Source organism: Oryza sativa, chromosome 10 (assembly GCF_034140825.1).
Source record: "Oryza sativa Japonica Group chromosome 10, ASM3414082v1".
NCBI classification, from domain to species: Eukaryota; Viridiplantae; Streptophyta; class Magnoliopsida; order Poales; family Poaceae; genus Oryza; species Oryza sativa.
In genome coordinates this window covers 14,000,922-14,013,164 of record NC_089044.1, presented here as the reverse complement: position 1 = coordinate 14,013,164, position 12,243 = coordinate 14,000,922, and the positions used below count along the sequence as shown (strand labels likewise).

The 12,243-nt window shown below is 38.8% G+C and overlaps 1 protein-coding gene and 1 long non-coding RNA gene across 5 annotated transcripts; both read left to right on the top strand.

The window, feature by feature from the left end:
* The first annotated feature begins 2,238 nt into the window (after window positions 1-2,238).
* On the top strand, window positions 2,239-6,509 carry LOC4348554 (uncharacterized). Of its 4 annotated transcripts, none has more exons than XM_015759170.3 (5): window positions 2,239-2,473; window positions 3,399-3,650; window positions 4,438-4,569; window positions 4,989-5,105; window positions 5,970-6,509. In XM_015759170.3, exons 2-5 carry the CDS (start codon window positions 3,399-3,401, stop codon window positions 6,306-6,308), a joined length of 840 nt encoding a protein of 279 aa, XP_015614656.1. In that variant the 5' UTR covers window positions 2,239-2,473; the 3' UTR covers window positions 6,309-6,509. The 4 variants fall into 4 exon arrangements, with proteins under 4 accessions (XP_015614656.1, XP_066160767.1, XP_015614657.1 ...); XM_066304670.1 differs by having other exon boundaries at window positions 2,239-2,531; XM_015759171.3 differs by having other exon boundaries at window positions 2,239-2,697.
* Window positions 6,510-9,062: 2,553 nt separating this feature from the next.
* On the top strand, window positions 9,063-9,919 carry LOC107279152 (uncharacterized). Its single transcript, XR_001540496.3, has 2 exons — window positions 9,063-9,279; window positions 9,553-9,919. It is a non-coding gene; the product is annotated as an uncharacterized lncRNA (long non-coding RNA).
* The last annotated feature ends 2,324 nt before the right edge of the window (window positions 9,920-12,243 follow it).

Here is a 12,243-nt window from a genome sequence, read left to right as displayed (position 1 = left end):
TTATTCGTCAAGAACCTTTTCTGTTCATTTTAATATACTTGAACTGATCACCAGTCACTATCGCACTATCGATATTGATCATGAAAAGCAAGATCTTGAGGAAAATTGAGTGATGGGGTTGGGGCCAAAATTGTGGGTCGTTGCAAAGGAGTACTGTTTGATCCACAAGAGGATAAGAGATGATTTGAGGGAAACAGGAGAACAGTGTTGCAGACGTGAATGGGATGCATGTGCTACCGGTTATGTTCTGTTACATAGAAGATGGTACATGTACCACCGCTTTGAGGCTCTTTTCTTCCCCTTGTAATTCGTGGTGGGGTTGAATTGATTCCTGTAGAAAATAAACGCTGCTCACCCTTTCGTTTAATTCTCCCACCAAGTGGATTGAACGGGATTTGAAGAGAAATAATAACACACATCTTCCTCAATTCTCTCCAATCTCTTTCTTACGACAATGCCTTATGAGATACAATGGCGTTCTCTTTTGAAACAAGGGGATTTCTGATTCATGTGACGAGGTCTCTGTATCGGAGTCCTAACCATTGGTGATGGAAGGGACAAGAAATAATTCTTCATATATATAAGAAAAAAAGAGAATATAAGTGGTTCCTTTTCTTTATATATGAAATTCGATTATTTCATTTGTGTTCGCGTTTGAGATTTTAGTTGTGACTTGTGAGAGAGGCCCCAGTCATCTCCATTCCTTAGGGGTTCCCCAATTACACATCAACCACAGCTCATTCCTTTTCTCCAATCATAAATAAACTATAATCTCTATATTTTTCTTTCATCCCCATTCTCTTCTTTCTAATTAAAATAGAAACGGCTTGAACCATACTCTTAGTATTTTTAAAGTTCTACATTCAATTAGGGAGGTAGAGCTTGGATATGGATTTTTCAGAACTTCCGCTTGGAGGAAATGGACGCTTGATTGCATAATTTGATTGCATCCAACAAATTTTAGTAGGCCATGAGTACCTTTTCTTTATAGGAAAAGCTCTCCTTTTGCCATTCCTTGAATACCGTATTATCTCTTTCACCATCATTTTCTTAACTTCTTTCTTTCGCCACTATTAAGTGGCTATTCAGTTCTCTTTTGCGACCACAACCTAAAAAATTCCTTTCTTTCCTTTCTTTTTTTTTTCAGAATATTATCTTTGGTCAAAGTCAGTTGACCATTGCATATATTTCTCCTAAAAGACCATTATGTTCTCATGTAACTAAAAATTATAAGGATATTCTACAAATCAAGGAAAACATGATTATTAATTTAGTTTTTAATGGATGAGTAAACACTTTATGATATGAAAATTTTTAGTTAGTTTGCAATGTCTCCATTCATAGCTTAAATGAAATATTTCAGATGAAAATATCTCGTATATCCACATATATGTATTGCAGAACTATGAATAATAACAATGAAATAGCAACTATAAATTATTTTATGAAATATTTAAAACCAAAAAATTTCCATGTTGCTTTTTTTTAAAGTTAATCCCAATTAGTTTTTCTAAAAAAACATATTTCAAGTGCCCAAAATTTGTTTCCTTGATATTTTTGTGGCATTCGCTAAAGTTTCAAGCGTTATTTTGTTTTGGAACATCTTTAAAAGAAAAATGGTCTTCCAAAAAAAAAGGCAGCCTAGGAGGAGATGTGACCTCACAGTCAGGTGTCATCGACAAGACGAAGATAACAAAACAAAAGCGCACTACCGGAAGAAGAGTAAAAGAGAAAAAATGACGACATTAATTTGAGAGAATATGGTTTCAACCGAACCACGAAAATTGAAAAAAGAAAAAAAATTCTCTTCTTTGTATCGTGTGGACAATTATAACCTTATAGCATTTTTGATTGGACTCCAACTTTAAATTTTAACTTAAGAGTTTAGATTTAGAGTGAAATTGTGAAGCAGACTAAACCCAGTTTTATTTCTGCAGTTCATTTTATGAGAGCATTCTTGCTAGCTCCACTTCTATTTTACGTGAAATCGAAACATTTTGGCTGAAAAAAAGAAATTGTTTGGCTGTGGGCTCTACCTCAGGAGAGATGTGTAGCTTAGAGCTCGGAGGTCGGCGTGCCAGCCAAACAGGACCTTGAAACCAAAATTATTAAAATCCGGTGTAATACGCCCTCTCGCAAATCCCATCCGTTGCTCCGTAAACGGACGGCCAGGATTCAACCACGGCAAACGAAGCCTCGCCTTTATGAAACGAGAGAACGCACCACCCATCTCTCTCCACCTCCTCCTCCTCCCTCTTTCTCCGCGAGAGAGAGGCCGAGCAGCGACCGCGGCGGCGCTCTCCCCCCTCCCGCCGCCTCCACCCACCCCGTGCTCGCCGGCGGGGCGAAGCCTCCGGTGACAATCCCCGATCCGATCGCCGCGCTCCTCTCCTCTACCCCCATCCCCTCCTCCTCCGACGCCTCCGCCCGCCCGCCGCCGTACCCGTACCAACCGGAAAGCGCAGCTGATCCGGTACGAAACCCTAGCTGATCCCCGATCTGGTGCGCGCGCGAGCGCGCGAGATCTTCTGGTGGGTTTGCGGTTGGTGATTGGCCTCTCTCTCTCTTTTACCCTAGTCGATCTCCCCGTTCGTCCCCTTGACCTCGAGTTCGACCGCCGCGCGCCGATCTCCAATCCCGCGCGAGCAGCGGGCGTCTGTGCTTCCGCGCGGAATCCTCCCGCGCCGGTGACCATCCGTACGAAATCGCACGTCCTTCTCATCCCTAGGCACGCTTTTCGGTCACCTCGAATTTGCGTTAACCCTGGCTTCTCTTGTAGATCTGGAAGCTTTTTCTATATGCCTTTACCATACTAGTAACAACAGACACTTTGTTCCCTCACAAAATTCATAGCTAGTGCTGGCTTACTGCAAGACGTACCCATATTATGAGATTGTTTCCAAAAATCCAAATTACTGTGATTGCAATAATGTAAATAAGGAGCCATATCAGAAATTTTCATCGAAACTGACTGGCCATTTCGGACGCGAATTCGAGGGCCTATAGCTGCTTCTGCCTTGCAACGGGGAGGAGCATACGATTGATTGGAAATTGATGTGGTTGCGAGAACGTAAATGAGTAACCATGTGGGAAGTTTTTACTGAAAATGTTTGAGCATAAGTATATTTTGGCTGCGTGGTGTCTCTTGGTGGCAGTCTTGAGCTTATCTGCAGTAGCTTATCCTTTGAAGCTGAATTGTTGTCAATATGTTAAGATACCAGCTGATTAATTTGTTGTTGTCAAAACCTGCTTTGGTCCATTCACACCATGTGCTTTAACCTTTTATCTCATAGGTTTTACTGAGAAGGCCAAAGTAAACAGTGTGCATTTTCCTGTTCAGCTGTTTCTATTCATCGTTTGTTCTTATTCCTATCACTTACCAAACATGTCAATTTTAGATGGATCTCAAGGATAGCCTCTCCAAATTTAAGCAGCAGCAAGAGAGGTGCCAATCATCTTTGGCCAGCATAGCTGCATCGACCTCAAAACCAAAGCACAGGGCCCAACCGGTTAATGCTCCATCCGCTCCAGCAAGGCCACTACAACCTATTAAGTTTTCAAATGATACAGAAAGGCTACAACACATCAATTCAGTTAGGAAATCTCCTATTGGAGCACAGATCAAACTTGTCATTGAATTGCTGTACAAGGTAAATCTCACTAAGCTACAACCTTGTTTCATTTTCCTTTCCATAATAGTATAAACAGGAATGTTCCCCCAGTTCTGGTATGTAATGTCTTCCAATGATCCTGCAAGTCACCATGTTGATTGAGTTTATATGCCAGTAAATGCCAATGGTTCTGTATAATCTGTTACCATATTAGAATATTATGCCCTTGATTAGTACTTCTTTTTTTTTTTGGATCAATGGAGCCTGAATTGTTAACATATTATATGAGAGTGCATAAGACGTTTACCTTTTGCTTTGTTCTGTTATTTATCATTGTTTCACACCCCTTGGTGCATGCAAGATACTCAGCCAGCAAATTCAGATATGCAAAATTTGGTGCCTTGCTGCTTATTCTGTGTTCAACAATGATGTGCATGTTGATATCTGGTTAAAGATACAAGGATGCATTGACAATAACTATTATAAGCAATATGTGAAGTACACATTTAATTTGTATTAATGCTGCATACAGTGGTGCAGCCAGGATTATATGCTCAGGAAGAAAATTTGTAAGGGACAACCCATACAACTTGTAGCTACAAAAGTTGTTAAAAGTAACTTATGTAATTTATAGAATCACAGTATTAAAGAGCACTATGATGATTTCCGCGCTGGTCCATTTTCTGCATTTTAGTTATAGTTGTCAAAATGGTTTACCAATGTCTTCATGAATGATAGCAAAACAAATGTTTTGTGAACTTCCTTATAAATAGCAATGCTGTATTGCGTATTGTTGTTGTAACTGAGATGTCTTCAAAATCTGCAGACAAGACAAGCTTTTACTGCGGAGCAAATAAATGAAACAACTTATGTTGATATCCATGGGAATAAGTCTGTCTTTGACAGTCTGAGGAACAATCCTAAAGTACATTATGATGGGAGACGTTTCTCTTACAAGGTAAAGAAGTTTGTTATTCCAGTAACTACTAGTCTTGCTAACATCAATACTTGTTTCATTGGTATATTTACCCAATTGTCTATCCTTCCTACCTGAAATAATATTAATGGCTCTCATCCTATGTTCCCCACTAAACATAATTAATTCAGAAGTATTGCTTAATGCCTTAATATCATATTGCATTTCGACTATTAATCACTGGTGTGGCAAGCTAAACCTGTCATGACCATGGAATTTGTAATTGATAATGAAATGTTTTTCTTTAATGCTTGTTTCGGGGAAAATGATATAATGATGACAATTATTTATGGGAGAACATCAGAAATGTTTAGTCTTAAGTTTACATAGGCTTCCCATCTTGTTTGAAGTTGATTTACTTCTACGGTTTCACGCGTTAATCATTGTTGATAAACGTGCAGTCCAAGCATGATTTGAAGGGAAAAGATCAACTACTTGTTTTGGTAAGAAAGTATCCGGAGGGTCTTGCTGTGGTGGAAGTCAAGGATGCGTACCCAACTGTAATGGAAGATTTGCAGGTGAGCCAAATTTCTTACATTATGCTTTGAGGCGATGTCTTAGATATTACTGTTCTTCAACGCTCACCATTTTAGTTTTTAATTGGATCCTTTTTTGTCCTCCCTAAGATGCTGAATACTTTTCTCCTTTCCTCCCCTGAGTTTCTGGAATATCACACTGAGGGTGTGCTCATTTCAGTAGTTAGGATGGGCTGATTAACCGCACGTAAAACGAGAAATGTGATTAACATATGATTAATTAAGTATTAATATATAAATTTTTGATGAATAAATTTGTTGGATTTTTTTAAACAACTTCTTTATAGAAAGTTTTCGCACGAAATAGACCGTTTAGTAGTTTGAAAAGCGTGCTAACGGAAAACGAGGAGAATCTAATCCTATAAGCTGAAACGAGCGCATCCTGAGTACAGTTAATGGTAGTACAAGACTGGATTTATCTGCCAATTATTGCTTTACGTCCATTCTTTTGGTAAAATTCAATTGGCATGATACAGTTGAAATATACTTACGCCCCTTACAGAAAGTTATTTTAGGTCCTATGTCTTTTCAATGTGTATCCATCATGAAAATGATGTCTGTGTGAACTCCAGAAATTTCCTTGCAATAGTAAAACAGAAATGTATAATATTGGGAGTTCAGCCCTGCAAGATCTTTGTCCATAAAGCTGTCCATAGATGCATTTTTAAAAACATTTCTTGTACTCTTCATTTGTGCCATTATTAGATACTTTTGGCCTTATTTGCACTATGTAGGCGTATTGTCCCGACACAGATTAGAGCCATGCAAATCTAGTAGTCAAAATGTGCGTGCAACCTACTTCATATATGATCAACAATTGGTAATCTGAGTACTGCTGTTCTATAGGCACTGAAGGCAGCAGGTGAAGTTTGGCTGTTATCGAACATGGATTCCCAGGAGGACATTGTGTATCCTAACGACCCAAAGGCAAAGATCAAGGTCGACGATGACCTGAAGCAGCTCTTCCGGGAGATGGAGTTACCGCGGGACATGGTGGATATCGAGAAGGAGCTCCAGAAGAATGGCATCAAGCCCATGACCAACACAGCTAAACGGCGGGCTGCAGCACAGATCAATGGGGTGCAGCCCAAGGCTAAGCCTAAGAAGAAGCAGCGTGAGATCACACGCCGGACCAAGCTCACGAACGCCCATCTGCCTGAGCTGTTCCAGAACCTCAACACTTGATTGCTCTACGCTTATTCGACGTCAAGTGGAGATATTTATTTCTGTCCTCACTCTACCTACTGCAATGCTTTATATACCTGCTACCCTTATTGTGTATGTTATAAATGTAATTCCGGCCTCCGGGAGCATAATCTGAGACGGTCAGCTTTGTAAAACATAAATCAATTCAAGAGCTTGAGATGGCATACCTTCGCCTGTCAATGCGTTCTTCAAATTTTCGTACTGTAATGCCCAAACGCAATGTGTTTCTTGTTTTCTTTTCTTACGTTTCAATGGGATCCTAGGTGAGTTTTGGATCCATAACAACTGTTCTATTGGCAATCGCTAGTACATGGCAAAATCAGCCACAGCAGTGCAGCTGCTAATGTGCAAAAGGTGAGTCACAATCTTCAGATGGATTATGGAAGAAAAGAGAGGCGCACTCATTATGTTTATGGTACCTGGAAATCTCTCGTACTGCAAGCCGCACCATCTAAAAGGGAGCTCAAATGTTTTCTTTTTCTCGTTTTCAATCTGCAAGTTGTTTCTTTTGAATGTTGAAGTATCTAAAAGAAAGATCAAATGATTTCCTTGTTTCAATCTGCAACATTTCATAATTGAAGGAATCAAATGCTACGGATGCAATTTGTTTGCTGGTAGTTCTCGTTCAGATTATAAGTAAGACGTTTTGAGCTGAATGTTATTATATTCAAATGTTCAGGATTTGTTAAGAACTATTCAATTTCCTTTTTTTTTCTTAAGATGAATGAACTATTCAATTGTTGAGGTCTGGGTATAGTAATGGAGCATGATTTAATCAATCCTAATCTCTCCATTCATATGACCCTATAGTTACCTTAGTGGAAGAATGGGCCGTATCTACCACAACATCTCATGGTTATATGGCAATGTGTCTACGGCCGTTAGATTTGGACTTACCTCCAAATCGGCGCCCGATCCTCTAAAGAAAATCGGTTGGTCAAAAGTTACGGTTGACCACCAGTGAAACATTAAGTTATATATGGTAAAACAAAAATAATCAGTCACTGGAGCATTTAAAAAATTTGTGAAACACGGTGAAACATGTTACTATCGCTTATGAAATATTGAGTATTAACGGACTGAAACATATGTTGTTGTGAAGTTTTAATTATAACAAATACAACAGTGCTATCTTGTTGTGAAGTTTTAATTATAACAAATACAACAGTGCTATCTTGTTGTGAAGTTTTAATTATAACAAATACAACAGTGCTATCGGATCGTAGATTAGATAAGTAGTTTATGGGAAAAAAATCATTTTGAAGGTTGCTAAATACATGCATGCATGGTTAGAGAGTAGGGGCAAGGAGTTAAATAAATTTTGTGAAACACAGTGAATTCACACTTTGAAATATGTCGCTATCACATATGAAACATTAAATTTTAACGGTCTGAACCATATATATTTTTTTTATCAAAATATAATCATGTGATATCTTATTGTAAAGATTTAATCGCAACAAATTCAATGGTACGATCGGATCGTAAATCGGATATAAGCAGTCTAGGAGAAAAAAAATTTAAAGTGATGAGAAAAAAGAAAAAGAAACTAGTTGGTACTCATTTTGCATGCATGCAGCAGTAGCAAGGAGGCCGATTTTTTCTCTTCAAATCAAGCTACTGAGCATGAGGATTCTCGTTTAGATTTTGCCACCATAAAACCAATCTCCACAATGAAGAAACCCTCCAACTGGAGGACCTAAATACATACTCTCTCCGTACTTGTAAATGAAATCGTTTTGGACAGCGACACGGTCTCCAAAACACAACTTTGACTTCTTGTTTCTGTAAAAATATTTATTAAAAAGTGATATATGTATACTTTTATGAAAGTATTTTTCAAGACAAATCTATTCATATAATTTTTATATTTTCAAACTCAACAAATTGAGACTTATTCATGATTTATATTTTCAAGGTTTGACTTAAACATTGTCCTAAACGACTTCTTTTACGAATACGGAGGGAGTACTTGGGTGTAGTTCTTTCTCAATCCCACATTCACACGGGTAAAAGTGCACATGATGGGTAACCTAGAGCCCCAGATCCACAAAAAGCAAGACAAAATGCCGGTGTGCCAAGTAACATTTTACTGTATATGAAATAAGGGTTATTTATTGGGTTGGTTACAGGTGTAGGTCCTACAAAACCATACCCACACCCGTTTATGCACTTGGTGCTATTGTTTTCTCGTTAACAGGTAAATGGGTGGGTGGATTAATCAATCCCCATTTCCTGATGGGGTAATTATTCACTAAGTTCCTGGGTAGCCACTTGTCCTGCTAGGGGAAGATCCGCCTAGAATCACATGAATACGCTAGGCGCTAGGACAGTAGATTTTTTTAAAGGAACGGGACGGTAGATTTTTGGTGGTAAAATGACAAATCAGTCAATGATCAAAGTGTAACCTCAGAGGGCCCATGCGATAGTGAGTGCTTTCGGGAAGTTCCAACTCCTATGCCTTCACTTTTATGCTATTTTCAAGCTTACCAAATTTTGTTAAAGTTGCCAAAAAAATAACTATATTTAGTTTGCTGTCAAATTTTGATAACTATATAAGAAATCCTGCCAAAATTTGGCAAGTTGCCAAAATTTAGCACAATTGACAAAATTTCGGCAATGGCAAAATTTGGTAAGGTTTTTTTTCATCAAAGTGAACAGGCCCCTAACCACATATAGTATAAGATAATTTTTATTTTCCTTTTTTAATTGGATATCCAAAAAGATCCCTGGACTGTTCATATAAGAGAGAGAGCAATATGCAATGCAACACCAGTTATTACTAAGAGATAAGGTGAAGGTTTATCAGGATTCTAGAATACAACTGTGGAAGTAAGAAACAAAGAGATGAGAAAGCTAAGGCCATCTGCTCAGTCTCTTCTTTTGGTGATTGTGCTAGTATTTCTAGTGGTTCTTGCTATGCCAACTGCTTTGCTGGGACTTGGTGCAGGTATATATGTCTGTAAGGGCCATTAGCCTATTTTCTCTATGTTTCATTTCAAGTTATGAAATGAATTTTTTCTTTTATGCTTCAATAATTCTAACTTCCTAGGAAGAATTACATTTTGTTTCTATCGAAAGATTTATTTTAAACAAGTGTATAGTACTTTTGGGCAGCATTTCTAGCAGGTAGGCTTGTACCAGTTTATTTTCAAGCTAATCCAACAAATAAGGTTCATATGCTACTTCTAAAATTGTGTTGTGTGGTGTGCGTTTTAATCAGGAAGGCGGGTTTTAGGTGATTCGTCCAAAGCCCAATCGCCGGGAATGCATGGGTTCAATTGTAATCTGTGCTAAAATACCATGTCCACCACCACCGCCGCCTCCATCACCATGATGGAGTGCCTATGCAATTGGAAGTTTCTGACAAAGAACAAATAGCTAGGTTAATACTTAAAGTTTACAAGTCTAGTTTGAAGTTTACACCAGCTAGCTAGGTTAATGCTAGTCATGCTAAATGCTGCCTGCTAATTGACACAAGTATGTGAGTAATACTAATTTCACTCAAGTGAAATAAACATGTAATGCTATACTGTACTTCAAGCTCATCTATGTGTATGTGTTAAATAATTAAGAGATGAATTTGGTGAGCTGGGAAGCCTCTTCGGGTTTGTTTTATCAGGAGCTGCGAGGCTGTTATTGCGGAAATTGTTCGAACTTGGAAGTTGGAAGCATGTAATCTGTACCGAGTTTTACAAGCCTTTTTCTTGTTATTATATATTAATTTTATCTAGCAAACAATCTACTCCCTCCTTCCTAAAACAAAAGGGATCTTAGTTGTCCCAAGTCAAATTATTCTAAGTTTGACCAAATTATGTAGAGAAGCGTATAACATCTACCATGTCAAAGAAGTAAACTATGAAAACATATATCATAACATATCTAATGCTTATTTGATATCGAAAATATTAGTTTATTAATAATTTTGGTCAACCATAGGATAATTTGATTTACAAAAATCATAGAATCCCTTATATTTTCAAACAGAGAGAGTAATTAACAAAAAATTAAGAAGTGAACGCAATATGATACTAAGTTAATTTTGTTCATAGGGTGAGTGCCCTTGTGTATATATATGCGCGCCTGCGTATTTATTGTGTTTCAAAAAATATTAAAGATTATGTTTGAAGGCCATACACAAATCCTTCCATTTGTGGCGGCCCATAACAAGACTGGAATTTGCGGGCCGTCACAAGGAAGTAATCTCAATCGGGCCGAAGTTTCGCCCGATTGAGATATGGTCGCACAGCCATGGTATATCGGCATAAAACTAAAACCCGTCACGGATGACACTTATCTGTGACGGGCCCTAGTTGAGGCCCGATTGAGATAGGGCCTCAACTAGGGCCCGTCACATATAAGTGTCATCCGTGACGGGCTCCAACTAGAGGCCTGATTGAGATAAGTTTAATGCCCGTCACAGATGACACTCTTTTTTGACGGGCTTTTATTAAGGCCCGATAGAGATTACTTGTATGCCTGTCACGGTTGATTATTTTAGGGCCGTTACATATATTTGTCGCACAGTATAAATACCCCCCACCACCTAGTGTAAATGTATCTCACTGTTCACTATTTTGGTGGGAGGCTGTAGGGGGCGATTTTTTGTCTTTTTCCAAGGAAAACAGAAAATTCCCAAAAGTGATCAAAATGGATCAATCAAGTGAGTAATATTAATCATTAATTGAGCAATTTCATCACGTCTTACTTTAGCATTACTGATCTTATAAGATGTGCATGTAATTTGTTTTTTTTATTTTGTAGCAATTGATCGAAGTTGGATGTAAACGTCATTCTACGGAGTATAGAAAGGGCGTAATAAATTTTATGAACGCCGCGGATGAGGATCAGAAAAGAAGAAACAGTGATTACATGTGTTGTCCATGTGCAGATTGCAAGAATGAGAATATATTTGATAGCGGAGAGGACGTACATAGTCATCTGATACAACGAGGATTCATGAAGGGCTATACATGTTGGGTGAAGCATGGAGAGCAAGAATCAGGAAGTGGAGCAGCAGCAGACAGAAGTGGTGCGCATAATCAGGAAGATGAAGATGAGCATGACATGTTTATACCTTCTCCATTTGGCGGTGAAATGGTTGATGTGGATCACGATTTGCTGCAAGACATGTTACGTGACGTTGAGGACCCAGCCCAGAATGAGAGAGATGGAATGAAGTTCAGCAGGTTGGTTAGTGATTCCGAGACGCCTCTGTACGCTGGATGCAAAGCAAAATACACTAAGTTGTCAGTTACCTTAGACCTAATGAAGCTGAAGGCAAGTAGTAGATGGACGGACAAGAGTTTCACAGATCTTTTAGGAATTTTGAAGGCTATGCTTCCTGTTGAGAACACATTGCCCGAGACGACATACGAAGCAAAGCAGGTTCTGTGTCCACTGGGGTTAGAGGTCCGTAGAATTCACGCTTGTCCAAACGACTGCATATTGTACCACAAGCAATATGCGGACTTGGATGCTTGTCCTGTCTGCAAGGCTTCTCGATACAAGCGAAAGAAAAGTGCTGACGAAGGAAAGAAGTCAAAGAGGGGTGGTCTAGCAAAGGTTGTGTGTTATCTACCTATCATTGATCGTTTCAAGAGAATCTTTGCCAACCCCAACGAAGCGAAGTTAGTACGTTGGCACGCCACGGAGAGAAAGAATTACGATATGCTTAGACACCTAGCGGATTCGATTGAATGGAGGAATATCGATCGAAAACACAAAGACTTTGCTGCCGACCCTAGAAACATGAGGATATGTCTGTGTACGGATGGCATGAATCCTTTCGGTGACATGAGTAGTACTCACAACACTTGGCCAGTTCTTATTGCGAACTATAACTTCCCGCCATGGTTATGCTTTAAACGGAAATATATTATGTTGTGCTTGTTAATCCAAGGTCCGAGGCAAC

Bases quoted from the DNA above. Each gene is read 5' to 3' on its own strand.
- LOC4348554 (XM_015759170.3), top strand. From the start codon at position 3,399: ATGGATCTCAAGGATAGCCTCTCCAAATTTAAGCAGCAGCAAGAGAGG. The intron at 4,570-4,988 runs GTAAAGAAGTTT...ATAAACGTGCAG, and splicing joins GGAGACGTTTCTCTTACAAG to TCCAAGCATGATTTGAAGGG. The intron at 5,106-5,969 runs GTGAGCCAAATT...GCTGTTCTATAG, and splicing joins CTGTAATGGAAGATTTGCAG to GCACTGAAGGCAGCAGGTGA.